The 15,081-nt window shown below is 41.2% G+C and overlaps 1 protein-coding gene across 1 annotated transcript in view; it reads left to right on the top strand.

Moving 5' to 3' along the window:
* Positions 1–15,081, top strand: part of LOC141133844 (NACHT, LRR and PYD domains-containing protein 3-like) — a 133,767-nt gene that overhangs the window by 31,253 nt on the left and 87,433 nt on the right. The window contains exons 4-6 of the mRNA XM_073623421.1: positions 2,927–2,965; positions 3,772–5,524; positions 7,707–7,850. Coding sequence (XP_073479522.1) covers positions 2,927–2,965; positions 3,772–5,524; positions 7,707–7,850 — 1,936 coding nt within the window. The remainder of the gene's footprint in view (positions 1–2,926; positions 2,966–3,771; positions 5,525–7,706; positions 7,851–15,081) is intronic.

The following is a 15,081-nucleotide window of genomic DNA, read 5'->3' as shown; positions in this document are numbered from 1 at the left end:
CATTATATAATACATTGTATGCATACAGGATCCATTATATAATACATTGTATACATACGGGATCCATTATATAATACATTGTATACATACAGGATCCATTATATAATACATTGTATGCATACAGGATCCATTATATAATACATTGTATGCATACAGGATCCATTATATAATACATTGTATACATACGGGATCCATTATATAATACATTGTATACATACAAGATATATTATATAATACAATGTATACATACAGGATATATTATATAATACATTGTATACATACAGGATATATTATATACTACATTGTATACATACAGGATACATTATATAATAGATTGTATACATACAGGATATATTATATAATATATTGTATACATACAGGATATATTATATAATACATTGTATACATACAGGATCCATTATATATTACATTGTATACATACAGGATCCATTATATAATACATTGTATACATACAGGATATATTATATCATACATTGTATACATACAGGATCCATTATATAATACATTGTATACACACAGAATCCATTATATAATACATTGTATACATACAGGATCCATTATATAATACATTGTATACATACATGATACATTATATAATACATTGTATACATACAGGATACATTATATAATTGTATACATACAGGATACATTATATCATACATTGTATACATACAGGATACATTATATCATACATTGTGTTATTTCTAATAAAGAAAAAATAGCTAGATGAAGGTTTGCTCCGGGTCAGTGCCAGATTTCGTTTTAGGGTCAAAGGTCAGAGGTCATATTAGAGGTCAGGTTTAGTATATTTTGGGTAGGTTTCTTTTTTTAAAAAAAAAAACATTTTCTAAAATTAGTATCAGTGTCAGGTTTTTTTTAGGTAGGATAAAACAAGCAAAATGTGTGCAATGTTATTTAGACCGTACTATGGGTACAAACCACAACTAACAGTGTTTGTGCCGGTGTTACCAAAATAATCTCAATTTGTCCTGAAATGAATACGGTATAATCCACCTGGATACACAATGTAGTTGTGATGATATGTACAGATTTACTAACACAGGTCAAAGTTGCAAAATTGTGTTCAGGCATTAACATTTGTTTTCCCCTCAGTCACTAAGGGGTTAAACAATCTTTACTGAGGGAGTTTACAGAATAAAATAAATTTGGGTATCAAATTGTGGATGAAGGAGAAGGCTACAGAGTTCAGGAACAATGTAAAAGGGAAGCAGAGTAGCACTTCTCCAGGATGCCGGCAGTCAGTCACCATAACACTATGACATCACTCAGCATGCCGAGCAGAGGAATACAATCACAGCCACTTATCTATTATACAGAACCTCCATATTTATAGCTGTATTCCTAGGAGACCCTCATAATTGTTGCTCGTGGTTCTGAGTCTTGTGCCCCATGCATCCACCTGAACCTCCATCAGAAAGAGGAGTCAAGGCTCCAGATTCTAGGTGTGTGCCTGTAAACCTGCATAGAGAAATTGGGGCTTTTCTGGTCCCCCCACACCATGATCACATGTCACTGCAATGTGCTGAGATGTTACCGGGCAGACAAAGACACTCCCCATCACTTGGAGGAGGAGAGACTCCAATCTACAGAGGGTTGGTGAGATGATGGTGTTTGGGAGGATCTGCTACACTAATAACTCTCTTACATAGTTACATAGCAGGTGAGGTTGAAAAAAGACACAAGTCTATCAAGTCCAACCTATGTGTGTGATTATGTGTCAGTATTACATTGTGTATCCCTGTATGTTGTGGTCGTTCAGGTGCTTATCTAATCGTTTTTTGAAACAATTGATGCTCCCCACTGAGATCACTGCCTGTGGAAGGGAATTCCACATCATTGCCACTCTTACAGTAAAGAACCCTTTACGTAGTTTATGGTTAAACCTCTTTTCTCTAATTTTAATAAGTGGCCACGTGTCTTGTTAAACTCCCTTCCTCAAAAATGTTTTATCCCTATTGTGGGGTCACCAGTATGGTATTTATGGATTGAAATCATATCCCCTCTCAAGCGTCTCTTCTCCAGAGAGAATAAGTTCAGTGCTCGCAACCTTTCCTCATAACTAAGATCCTCCAGACCCTTTATTAGCTTTGTTGCCCTTCTTTGTACTCGCTCCATTTCCAGTACATCCTTCCTGGACTGGTGCCCAGAACTGGACAGCATACTCCACGTGCGGCTGGACCAGAGTCTTGTAGAGCGGGAGAATTATTGTTTTATCTCTGGAGTTGATCCTCTTTTTAATGCCAATATTCTGTTTGCTTTGTTAGCAGCAGCTTGGCATTGCATGCCATTGCTGAGCCTATCATCTACTAGGTCCTTTTCCATCCTAGATTCCCCGAGAGGTTCTCCCCCCAGTCTATAGATTGCATTCATATTTTTGCCACCCAAATGCATTATTTTAAATTTTTCTACATTAAACCTCATTTGCCATGTAGTTGCCCACCCCATTAATTTGTTCAGATCTTCTTGCAAGGTTTCCACATCCTGCGGAGAAGTTATTGCCCTGCTTATCTTAGTATCACCCACAAATACAGAGATTGAACTGTTTACCCCATCCTCCAGGTCATTTATGAACAAAATAAAATGGATTGGTCCCAGCACAGAACCCTGGGGAACTCCACTACCCACCTCTGACCATTTTGAGTACTCCCCATTTATCACCACCCTCTGAACACGACCTTGTAGCCAGTTTTCAATCCATGTACTCACCCTATGGTCCATGCCAACGACCTTATTTTATTTGGTAAACGTTTATGGGGAACTGTGTCAAATGCTTTTGCAAAATCCAGATATACCACATCCACAGGCCTTCCATTATCTCTTAGTTACTATTTTATACATTTCAGAGGTTTGTCAGGACTAATCACTTCCCTAATCTTATTTCCAGTCAAACTGAAGAAGATGACACATGACAACAGATTATCAGGTCAGTAGGACATCCACGTCTGATATGAACTCTCTTCTGGATGAACATTTTGTTTTTTTGTAGTTTGGATTAGTGGTGGAACTACCAGGGTTGCAAAAGTTGCCCTGGCATTCCGCCACTGTATGGGGTGGCAAGATGGCAGGAAGGGGGCCCACTGCAGAACATGAGCTCAGTTCACACTGCTGTGACCCCAAGGTTGTGCAACTTGCTTGCAATTTATTTGTGACTTGTTTGTGATTTTGTGAATTAACATTGTGGTCCATGGCACTCAAATTACATCAAAGTCACAGAAAAGTATTGCAGGAACCTTTTTCTTTGTTGCTGTAACACGAGTCACATTTATTAGGACAACACCCATTGAAATGAATGTGTTTTGACTTGTCATTTGACTTTGTGTTGCAAGTCAAATGATAAGTCGCAGCAGTCTGAACCAGGGCTTATAAAGGGCGCCACGACAGGAATAAGTGTAAAGGGCCCCTGCCTCAGAGTGAAGAGCCCCAGTCTTGGAGTTAAGGGCCCTGGGACCAGAGAAAAGGGCCTGGGACTGATGGAAATGGCCCCAGCAGTCACGGGGACCCTTCATGGCTTCTTGCACCAGGGCCCTGAAGGTTGTAGTTACTCCTCTGGTCTGGATGATGTGTCCATAGTTTGGATGCTTCCACAGTCCTCCTGTATTTCATGGGATATCTTCTTTTAGGGTTCCATTCTTTGGGTTTATGGTTAGAATACAATATTTTCAGCTCTGTCTTATAAATACTGTTTCATGTGTGTATGAGGAATAAAATATTCTCCTTTCTCTCATAAAGACATCAGAGAGGAACACAGAGAGTCTATGAAAGAGATATTCCAGAGGATTAAAGAATATAATTCCTGTAGGGGGGAGGTTGTTTATCTACAGGAAATATTCACCAAGTTATTGATGATAAACGGACCCCAGAAAAAAGAGGAAAAAGAACAAGAAATAAGGAGTTCAAGAAGAAGACCTCTACAGATCATGGAGAAAAGATCCCCAACCACAATCCAGGCCCTCTTTGACCCTGATAAACATGGGTTCATCCCTAAGATTGTTGTATTAGAAGGAGCTGCTGGGATTGGAAAAACAATGACCTCCAAGAAGATCATGCTGGACTGGGCCTCTGGGGATCTCTACCATGACAAGTTTGATTTTGTGTTTTATCTGAGCTGCAGAGAAATCAACACCATCCCTGGAAACATAAGTCTTGTGGGACTTTTATCCAGAACCTGCAGACTGAGTTCAGATGATCTGGTGTCTATTCTGGAGGATCCTGGAAGTAAGAGAAAACTTCTTACCATTGTTGATGGGTTTGATGAACTGAGGTGGACTCTACAGGAGAAATCTGAGGGTTGTCTTGACATTTCTATGAAAACCCACAAAGAAATAATTCTCCAAAGCATTCTCGGGAGACAGGTTCTCCCACAATCTTCTTTAATCATCACCACAAGGTCACTGGCCATGGAGAAACTTAACACATTCATCGATGATTCTCGCAATGTGGAAATCCAGGGATTTACCATGGACGATCGAGAGGAATATGTTCATAATTTCTTTGGAAATAAAGATGATGCAGACAAGGTTCTCGGTACAATAAAAGAGAATGATGTTGTGTTCACCATGTGTGCCGTCCCCATCACATGCTGGATTGTCTGCACTGTAATGAAACAAGAAATTAGAAAAGACTTGGCTTTAAGTTGGTGTCATACGATGACTTCAATTTACCTTCGCTTCCTGGAGATTTTACTAACCCATCACAGCAATAAGGAGCAGTCTGTACACAGAAAACAAACCTGTCTGAAGAAGCTGTGTGCTCTGGCAAATCAGGGAGTTCTGAACCAACAAATCTTATTTGAGAAGAAAGATCTAGAAAGACATCGACTTTCTCTGGATCAGGTGGAGTCTGTATTTCTGAATGAGAACATCTTTCATTGGGACGTCCGCACCCAAACCTGCTACAGCTTCATCCATCTGAGTGTACAGGAGTTCCTTGCTGCTCTCTATTATGGGATGGATGATGGGTCGGGGTCTATGGAAGGTACTTTCCTCCCAGAGATCTGTAAAGGGAAATCACTCTATGACTTCAGTTCAGATTACTCACATTTAGCATTATCTGTACAATTCCTGTTTGGTCTCTTAAATGAAAATCAGGTGAAGACATTCTCAGAGAGCACAGGAATCACCATCTCACTCCGAGCCAAACCTGCAATGAGAAAATGGGCCATGAAGGACAACAGATCTGCAATGAGAAAATGGACCATAGTGGACATCAATGAGACTTTCCCTACTCAGATCATCTTCTGTTTGTATGAGACTCAGGATGAGGACTTCATTAGGAGCGTCTTGTCTGGTTATACAAGTTTGAAGCTGAAGGGCTCACATACTAATCACTTGTGGATGAACAGGAATTATTCCAAGCAGCTGATCTATTGCTTGAAGTCTTTGAAGAGAGAAAGTTTTCAGTCTTTACATTTTGTAGAACTCACTGTGGGTCCAGAGTGCCAGAAACTTCTATCTCCATTCCTACACAGGAGTCAGGAGGTCAGGTGAGTGTGAGGATATCCTAACTGAATTCATATAATGGGCAGGAACCTGCATACAGTATAACGGGGATTATCAGACATGTTCTCCATCTACCACACTTGTTAGAAGTCCTGGGAACTCACACTTTCCTCAGCCCTAAGCCCTGGTTCACACTACAGCAATTTTCCAGCGACATTCTGATGACATGTAAAGTCACAGGTCAGGTGAAAACACAAAGATTTTATTGGGTGTTGCCTTAATTGCTGCGTTTTGAGTAACTGCAACAAAAGTAAATACTTCCTGCACTACTTTTGGCGATTCTTGTGCTGCACGACTCCCATAGACTTCAATGTAAAATCACCAGAAAGTCGTACATTTGTCTGAATCTTTAAGACTTTGCTGCGACTTCTGAGGCTTCTTTACCCCTCACCTCTCCTCCCTGGTCATCCTTGCTGCCTTGAATCTTCCCCCCAAGCACATCCCAGTCACACCTGAGCGTAGCGGAAACGCACATTCCCACTTCCATTATTTGTGTATTTTTCATGTGTAAGCACACATTGTGTATAGAGAGCCCATTCACTGGAATGTTCTGCCCTACATGCAACAAACACCCCAAAGTAGCTCAAGAATCTTCTCAGTCATGGAGCGTCATGCATCTTGGCAGCAAAACATGCGTCTGATAACTGTGATTGGGGTGTCATTAACAATTAGCCGACATTCATATCTGCGTGTTTCCGAATACGAGGCGACCCAGAAAATGTGCTCTTTTTCATACATCTAAAAAATGCACAGCAACGCACGCCACACATGTGCAGATGTAAATGAATGGTAATGCAAAAGCAATGCTCCTTGCTGTGCGTTTTTGAAACATATAGCAAAGCGCATGTATTCTTGCGGTCTGCCATGCATTCAAAAAGGTGCAGAAGCAAATGAATAATAACGCAAGTGTGACGCACATTGTTGCACATTTATGAAACGCACAGCAAAGCATGGATTTTCTTGCAGGTTGCTGTGCAGTTGGAAATGTGCAGATGTAAATAAATGCAAACATATTTACAACTTCCCGGCAACCCGCAAGAAAACGCATGCTTTGCTGCATGTTTTGTGTGGCAATGCGCACCACACTTACATTACCATTCATTTGAATTTTCATATTTTTGAACGCACGACAACCCATAAGAAAACGCATGCTTTGCTGTGCATTTTGAAAATGTGCGGCAACATAAGTTGCACTTGCGATACCATTCGTTGGCGTCTGAACGTTTCTGAACACATGACAACCTGCAGGAAAACGCATGCTTTGCCACACGTTTTGGAAACATGCATCGTGCTCGCCTTGCCATTTTTGCAGTACATGCGTGATGCGCGGTCGCAGCGCATTTCTGAAACGTGCAGCAAAGCACACAATTTCTGTGCGGTTGATGTGCATTCAGAATCATGTAGATGTAAATGCAGCCTGATTGTTAATAACGCCCCAATCACAGTTAGCAGACGCATGTTTCCTCATGTGACAAAACACGCTATAAACACGGATCCAGTCACATAGGAATGCTTCTCAGTAAAGTGACTTTGAAGTCACACCTGGTCGCCAGGAAGTTGTAGAGCAAAGTCAAGCTGGAAGTTGCTGCCACTTTCATGTTGTGCTGTGTGAACCAGAGCTAAATGGTGGTTCCCACATATCACCTTCTACGCAACTTCTGGTAACAATCACATCATTTACATCATATTAACCCTTTTCCTGCCCCCCAATTATACCATTTATCACACAGAACATTTGGAGGGAAAGCTTTGTGTTCAGAGATCGGGGGAGGGAAATAATGTCAGGGGTGTGACATCATCATCCCAACATTGGAGGGGCCAATTGTCTGCAGAAGTGGGCGGAGATGGGAATGTCTGGACTGCATTTTATATCTGGAACCAAAGTGGTGTTCCAGGATTTTCCAGAAGCTGAATGGAGACCCCTGTGTAGGAAGGTCGGAGACCCCGTATACATATCAGGGGCCTCCTTTAAGTTTTGTCTGGAGTATGACTTTAAAGACCACTCATAGCCACCAATGAGAAGTCCTCATCAGGTCCAGTATGAGACTGTAGAGCCAGAGGGAAGGCAGCCATGTGGAAGGGAAATGTTGGGTGTTACATTGTTATTCTTGGTGTCAGAGGTCATACGTTCTTGGTGGTAATTATTATCTCATTATTGGCTTTTAGATTTCTGTATTGTACTATTTCCAGTAAAGATTGTCTGGGAGAGGACAAAGCAGAAGAAGAAGATTCCTCCTCTTCAGGATATAAAAGGAAGTCTGATACTCTTTCCTTTCTGATGAACCCGGAGAGTAAAATTCAGGAATTATGGTAAGAGAAATGTGTGATCTGCAGTGATGGGGAAATGTGACGTCTTGTGATTGTTCCCGTCTCTCAGTGTTTCCTTCTATCTCTGGGTGTCCTCCATCCTCACCCATGTAGAATCTTCCATCACCTGTCCTCTTCTCATGTCTTCTCCTCTCTCTCAGGGAATCTTTCTCTTTGTAATCTCATCCATGGGATTTGGGGTTCCCCTTATAGTAGAACAGTGACCAGGCTATGTACATATGGAATGACCATCCATATTCCTAACAAGCAGGAAATAGGATGGAATAGACCCCCTTAGGACTCGCTCACACGTCTGATGATTATGTAGAAGGAAGCAATGCTCAGTAACACTTCTATGACATTTATGATGTGTCTTCATTGTGTTTATGAAGCTCTGAAAACATTATAAGAATGATGGAGAAATGTCCGGGGGAGGGGTTGCTCTTCTAGTGGGAGGAGCCTAAAGGGGAAGTGATGTAGAGGAAATGATCTCCTCTGGTATGTGGATTTCGAATATATTACAATAATTATATAAAATGAGAACCAGCCGCCATGTCATCGCTCTCCTGCCCCGTGGAGGACAGATTTCCCGTTCTGAGGATAATACCTGCTTGGTGACTTGTTACCAGATCTGTTTTCATTTCAATATTTCTTTATTGGTTTTCAATATATTGTCAATACAGAGGAAAAGCATAAATGACATTTAAGACATTCAGATATGGTTAGCTTCATAGGTAATGTTATGGGTACAGAATTAGATGTTCAGCGTTAGTGTCACAAGAGACCATTGCTGGTCTGCAAAATCCAGAAGTAAGGGAAAAAGAAAAAATCACCGCTCTAGAAGGTCAATCAGGAACCTTTCCTCCAGACTGGAAGCCTCAGGTGCCGGCAATGCTAGTAGCGATAAATGTGAGAAATGTCCTGGACAGCCGCACTCAACATGAATAGACCAGCAATGGTGATAAATGTGAGAAAAGTCCTGGACAGCCACACTCAAAATGATAATCGCCTTTATTGATAAAAACAACAAAAATACATGCCACAGCAAGAAGTACAGGAAATCTGATGCATTTCACACTATAGTTAGGGCTTAATCATAGCTAGCATTAGCTATGATTAAGCCCTAACTATAGTGTTTGAAACAAGTCAGATTTCCTGTACTTCTTGCTGTGGCATGTATTTTTGCTGTTTTTATCAATAAAGGCGATTATCATTTTGAGTGTGGCTGTCCAGGACTTTTCTCACATTTATCACCATTGCTGGTCTATTCATGTTGTCTATACAAATCCACAATAAGTCCTAGTACCAACAACCAGGACTCAGCTATGTTTAGTAAAGGGAAGAAAAAATATGAAGGTAAAGAAAAACTTAACTGAGTAACCAAGTGTAATACAGTCAATACAGTGTAATACAGTCAAAGTATTTGACTTTATTGTAATTCTTGATAGAAAAATCATATTTGATTCCTAGATGTTAATTTTTACCATTCTACCCACCTCTTCCACAGCTAGTTAGCTTTTTGGTGTCTATTTTGTGCTGAGGCGAACATTATCTCATACACAGCGTGAGTGTTGGTTGTCATTATAACTTCTTGGATTGATGGGACTAACTGATCTCTCCAATTACTCACCAACACTGGTCTTGCACTTAAAAGAATGTGGACAGCTAGGTTTCTGGTATCTGACGGTAATGATTCTATATCTAGTGACAAAAGTGCGAGGCCTGGTGACAGAGGTTTTTTTATGCTCAAAACTTGTGTAAGTAAACAAAATACCCCCGTCCAGAAGGTGGCGATAGCAGGATAGGACCAAAGTATGTGGTATAGTGTACCCACTGCCCTGCAGTTCCTCCAGAATGTATGAGGAGTATGTGGAGAGAATTTAGCAATCCTGTAGGGTGTTAGATACCACCTGAGCAAAATTTTTTTGTGTTAGTTCCCATAGGTTTTGGTCGCTGCGTATGTGATATGGAGTGCCTTTTGCCACTGTTCAGAGGAATAATTAGTGCCTAGGTCTTTTTCCCATGCTTGTATGTGGGAGGTTTTGATAAATATATCTTTATTATTAAGCAGATTGTAGAACAATGATATTCCTTTAGTCTTGGTGTTAGGCTTAGTATAGTATTGTGTTACTCTCCATGGTGATGTTATGGTGGTATTTAAGTTGGAACGGATAAAGTGTTTTATCTGTAGATAGGTGTAATATTCTGAATTAAATAGGTCATATTCTATCTGTAGGGATCTAAAGGTTCTGGGAGCTGGGCCTATCATTATGTCCTCTAATCCCTTTATCCCTTTTTCCACCTATCTGGTTACATTTATGTCAGGTATGATGGTGGGTAAACTTAGGAGCGGCAGAGGAAGTGAAGAAGGTTTGGAATCCCGAAAGGAAGTGTTCAGGAGTATTTTCCAAGCCTAAAGAGAGGCTCTTATGGTAGGGGTCAGTGATGTGGATTGTAGGGAGTTGTGTTGGCTAGCAATGGAATAATTGGTATAGATTGTTTCCCTGCATTTGAGTCTTTTCAAGTTCTTCCCACCTAGTACTGATACTTTGAGGAAACCATGTTTTTAGTTGCGTTAGGATTGACACAATGTAATATTCCTAAAATATTGCTAGTCCCACTCCTCCTGCTTTCCTAGTTGTGGTTAGTCTAGAGAATGCGCACCTCGCTTTCCTGCCTTGCCATAGATATTATTGATTGGGCATTATTAAAAAGCTAGTTAGAGTTAGGTACAGTCAAAGGGAGTGTTCTGAACAAGTACAGGAATTGGGGAAGAAGGATCATCTTAAAGGCTGCCAGCTGACCCGACAAGGAGAGTTCTGTTTTTGCTAGGTCCTGGAGTTTGGGACATAACCTGTCTAGGAATGGGGAATAATTTGCCTTGAACAGCTCTTCTACTTTTGGTGTTACTGTAATTCCTAAGTAGGTTATCCCTGTGGCGCTCCATGTATATGGATACAATTCCGAGAGTTTGTGTTGTATTGTAGGAGGGATATTAAGTCCTAGAATGCATGATTTGGTTTCATTTACATTGTGGTAAGAAAGGCCGTTAAATATTTGTAATACCTGGTGTACCAAAGCCAAAGAAAGTTTCTACATCTGTGAGCATGACAATGATGTAATCAGCAAACAAGCTGATGGTATGTGATGAATTGTGGAATTTAAAACCTCTTATGTGGGGATGATTGTGAATGTAACTCGTCATAGGTTCCGTTAGTAAATTAAAGATTAGTGGCAAGAGTGGGCATCCTTTGCGAGTTCTATTCGTGATGTTAAATGGGGTGGAAAGGACGCCAGAAGTTTAGACCTTGGCAAAAGGTTTAGTACTGTATATAAGGCCATAATTGCTGAGAGTATTGGACCTGTAAAGCCAAAAGCTTCCAACACCCTGGATAAGTACCCCCAATGGATCCGGTTTAAGGCCTTCTCTGCATCCAAAGCCAGAAGCTAAGAAGGCGTGCTGTGTATTTTTGCATGGTAAATAATGTTTATTAGGCATCTTGTTGCATCAGTGGTCTGGCATCCCTTAGTAAACCTGGATTGGTCTGGATGTATAACCTGAGGGAGAATATCAATTGATTGTAAAGCAATTAGTTTGGCATATTATTTTAAGTAATTTTTAAGGAGTGATATAGGTCTACAATTCTGGGGAGTAGATGGTTCTTTCCCTGGCTTGGATAAGGTTATTATTAATGCCTTTAACATTTCTGGGAGGAAGGATGAGGAGGCAGTTGCAGCGTTATATATGTTGGCCAAGTAGGGTGATAGTACTTGTTTGAAAGTCTTGTAGTATTCCCCAATATAACCATCTGGGCCTGGGGATTTATTTAGTGGCAATATATCAATTGCTTGAAGCACTTCTTGATTCGTGAAGGGTGCATTTAGATGGAATAACTGAGCTGGGGTTAGCTGGGGGAGGAACACTTTTGTTAGAAAGTTATTAATTGATTCAGGAGTAGGGATGAGCTTCGAGTTCGAGTCGAACTCATGTTCGACTCGAACATGGGCTGTTTGCAAGTTCGCCGAACAGCGAACAATTTGGGGTGTTCGCAGGAAATTCGAATGCAGAGGAACACCCTTTAAAAGTCTATGGGAGAAATCAAAAGTGCTAATTTTAAAGGCTTATATGCAAGTTATTGTCATAAAAAGTGTTTGGAGACCTGGGTCCTGCCCCAGGGGACATGGATCAATGCAAAATAAAGTTTTAAAAACGGCCGCTTTTTCGGGAGCAGTGATTTTAATAATGCTTAAAGTGAAACAATAAAAGTGTAATATCCCTATAAATTTCGTACCTGGGGGGTGTTAATAGTATGCCTGTAAAGGGGCGCATGTTTCCCGTGTTTAGAACAGTCTGACAGCAAAATGACATTTCAAAGGAAAAAAAGTAATTTAAAACTACTCGCGGCTATTAATGCATTGCTGGTCCAACAATACACATAAAAGTTCATTGATAAAAATGGCATGGGAATTCCCCACAGGGGAACCCCGAACCAAAATTAAAAAAAAAAAAAAATTACGTGGGGGGGTCCCCCTAAATTCCATACCAGGCCCTTCAGGTCTGGTATGAAAATTAAGGGGAACCCTGCGCCAATTTTTTTTTTAAAAACGGCGTGGGGTCCCCCCAAAGATACAAACCAGACCCTTATCCAAGCACGCAACCTGGCAGGCTGCAGGAAAAGAGGGGGGACGAGAGAGAGCGCCCCCCTCCTGAACCATACCAGGCCACATGCCCTCAACATTGGGAGGGTGCTTTGGGGTAGCCCCCCAAAACACCTTGTCCCCATGTTGATGAGGACAAGGGCCTCATCCCCACAACCCTGGCTGGTGGTTGTGGGGGTCTACGGGCTGGGGGCTTATCGGAATCTGCAAGCCCCCTTTAACAAGGGGACCCCCAGATCCCGGCCCTCCCCCCTGTGTGAAATGGTAAGGGGGTACCCTACCATTTCACAAAAAAACTGTCAAAAATGTTAAAAATGACAAGAGACAGTTTTTGACAATTCCTTTATTTAAATGCTTCTTCTTTCTTCTTTCTTCTGTCTTCTATCTTCCTTTATCTTCTTCTTCTTCTGGTTCTTCTGGTTCCTCCTCCGGTGTTCTCGTCCACCATCTCCTCCACGGCATCTTCTTCCCTTCTTCTCCTCGGGCTGCTCCGCATTCATGGCATGGAGGGAGGCTCCCGCTCTTCTCTTCATCTTCTTCTCTTCAACTTCTTCTCTTCATCTTCTTTTCGGGCTGCTCCACATCCATGATGGCACGGAGGGAGGCTCCCGCTGTGTGACGCTTCTCCTCTTCTGACGGTTCTTAAATAACGGGGGGGCGGGGCGGTTCTTAAATAACGGGGGCATCAGAGGGGGCGTCGGTCTGGCGTCATAAGCGTCGGTCTGGCGTCAAATGTAAACAGCAATTGCACCATGCATGTGAGGTATCACCGCGAAGGACAGATCGAGGGCAGTAATTTTAGCAGTAGACCTCCTCTGTAAATCTAAAGTGGTAACCTGTAAAGGCTTTTAAAGGCTTTTAAAAATGTATTAATTTTGTTGCCACTACACGTTTGTGCGCAATTTTAAAGCATGTCATGTTTGGTATCCATGTACTTGGCCTAAGATTATCTTTTTTATTTCATCAAACATTTGGGCAATATAGTGTGTTTTAGTGCATTAAAATTTAAAAAAGTGTTTTTTCCCCCAAAAATGCGTTTGAAAAATCGCTGCGCAAATACTGTGTGAAAAAAAAATGAAACACCCACCATTTTAATCTGTAGGGCATTTGCTTTAAAAAAAATATAATGTTTGGGGGTTCAAAGTAATTTTCTTGCAAAAAATTTTTTTTTTTTTTTCATGTAATCAAAAAGTGTCAGAAAGGGCTTTGTCTTCAAGTGGTTAGAAGAGTGGGTGATGTGTGACATAAGCTTCTAAATGTTGTGCATAAAATGCCAGGACAGTTCAAACCCCCCCAAATGACCCCATTTTGGAAAGTAGACACCCCAAGCTATTTGCTGAGAGGCATGTCAAGTCCATGGAATATTTTATATTGTGACACAAGTTGCGGGAAAGAGACAATTTTTTTTTTTTTTTGCACAAAGTTGTCATTAAATGATAATTTTGCTCAAACATGCCATGGGAATATGTGAAATTACACCCCAAAATACATTCTGTTGCTTCTCCTGAGTAGGGGGATACCACATGTGTGGGACTTTTTGGGAGCCTAGCCGCGCACGGGACCCCGAAAACCAAGCACCGCCTTCAGGCTTTCTAAGGGCGTAAATTTTTTATTTCACTCTTCACTGCCTATCACAGTTTCGGAGGCCATGGAATGCCCAGGTGGCAAAAAAACCCCAAAATGACCCCATTTTGGAAAGTAGACACCCCAAGCAATTTGCTCAGAGGTATAGTGAGTATTTTGCAGACCTCACTTTTTGTCACAAAGTTTTGAAAATTGAAAAAAGAAAAAAAAAATTTTTTCTTGTCTTTCTTCATTTTCAAAAACAAATGAGAGCTGCAAAATACTCACCATGCCTCTCAGCAAATAGCTTGGGGTGTCTACTTTCCAAAATGGGGTCATTTGGGGGGGTTGTGCCACCTGGGCATTCCATGGCATCCGAAACTGTGATAGGCAGTGAAGAGTAAAATCAAAAATTTACACCCTTAGAAATCCTGAAGGCGGTGATTGGATTTCGGTGCCCCGTATGCGGCTAGGCTCCTAAAAAGTCCCACACATGTGGTATCCCCATACTCAGGAGAAGCAGCTAAATGTATTTTGGGGTGCAATTCCACATATGCCTATGGCCTGTGTGAGCAATATATCATTTAGTGACAACTTTGTGCAAAAAAAAAAAAATTGTCACTTTCCCACAACTTGTGTCAAAATATAAAATATTCCTTGGACTCAACATGCCTCAAAGCAAATAGCTTGGGGTGTCTACTTTCCAAAATGGGGTCATTTGGGGGGGGGGGGTTATGCCATCTGGGCATTTTATGGCCTTCAAAACTGTGATAGGTAGTGAGGAGTAAAATCAAAAATTTACGCCCTTAGATATCCTGAAGGCAGTGATTGGTTTGGGGGCCCCATACGCGGCTAGGCTCCCAAAAAGTCCAACACATGTGGTATCCCCGTACTCAGAAGAAGCAGCTGAATATATTTTGGGGTGCAATTCCACATATGCCCATGGCCTGTGTGAGCAATATATCATTTATATGGTTATTTCATTGGCTGTTTACCCTGATCGGGGAAGCGC

The sequence above is a fragment of the Aquarana catesbeiana genome, linkage group LG03 (genome assembly GCF_042186555.1).
Source record: "Aquarana catesbeiana isolate 2022-GZ linkage group LG03, ASM4218655v1, whole genome shotgun sequence".
NCBI classification, from domain to species: Eukaryota; Metazoa; Chordata; class Amphibia; order Anura; family Ranidae; genus Aquarana; species Aquarana catesbeiana.
The sequence above is the reverse complement of the archived record's forward strand: the minus strand, read 5'-3'. Positions and strand labels throughout refer to the sequence as shown.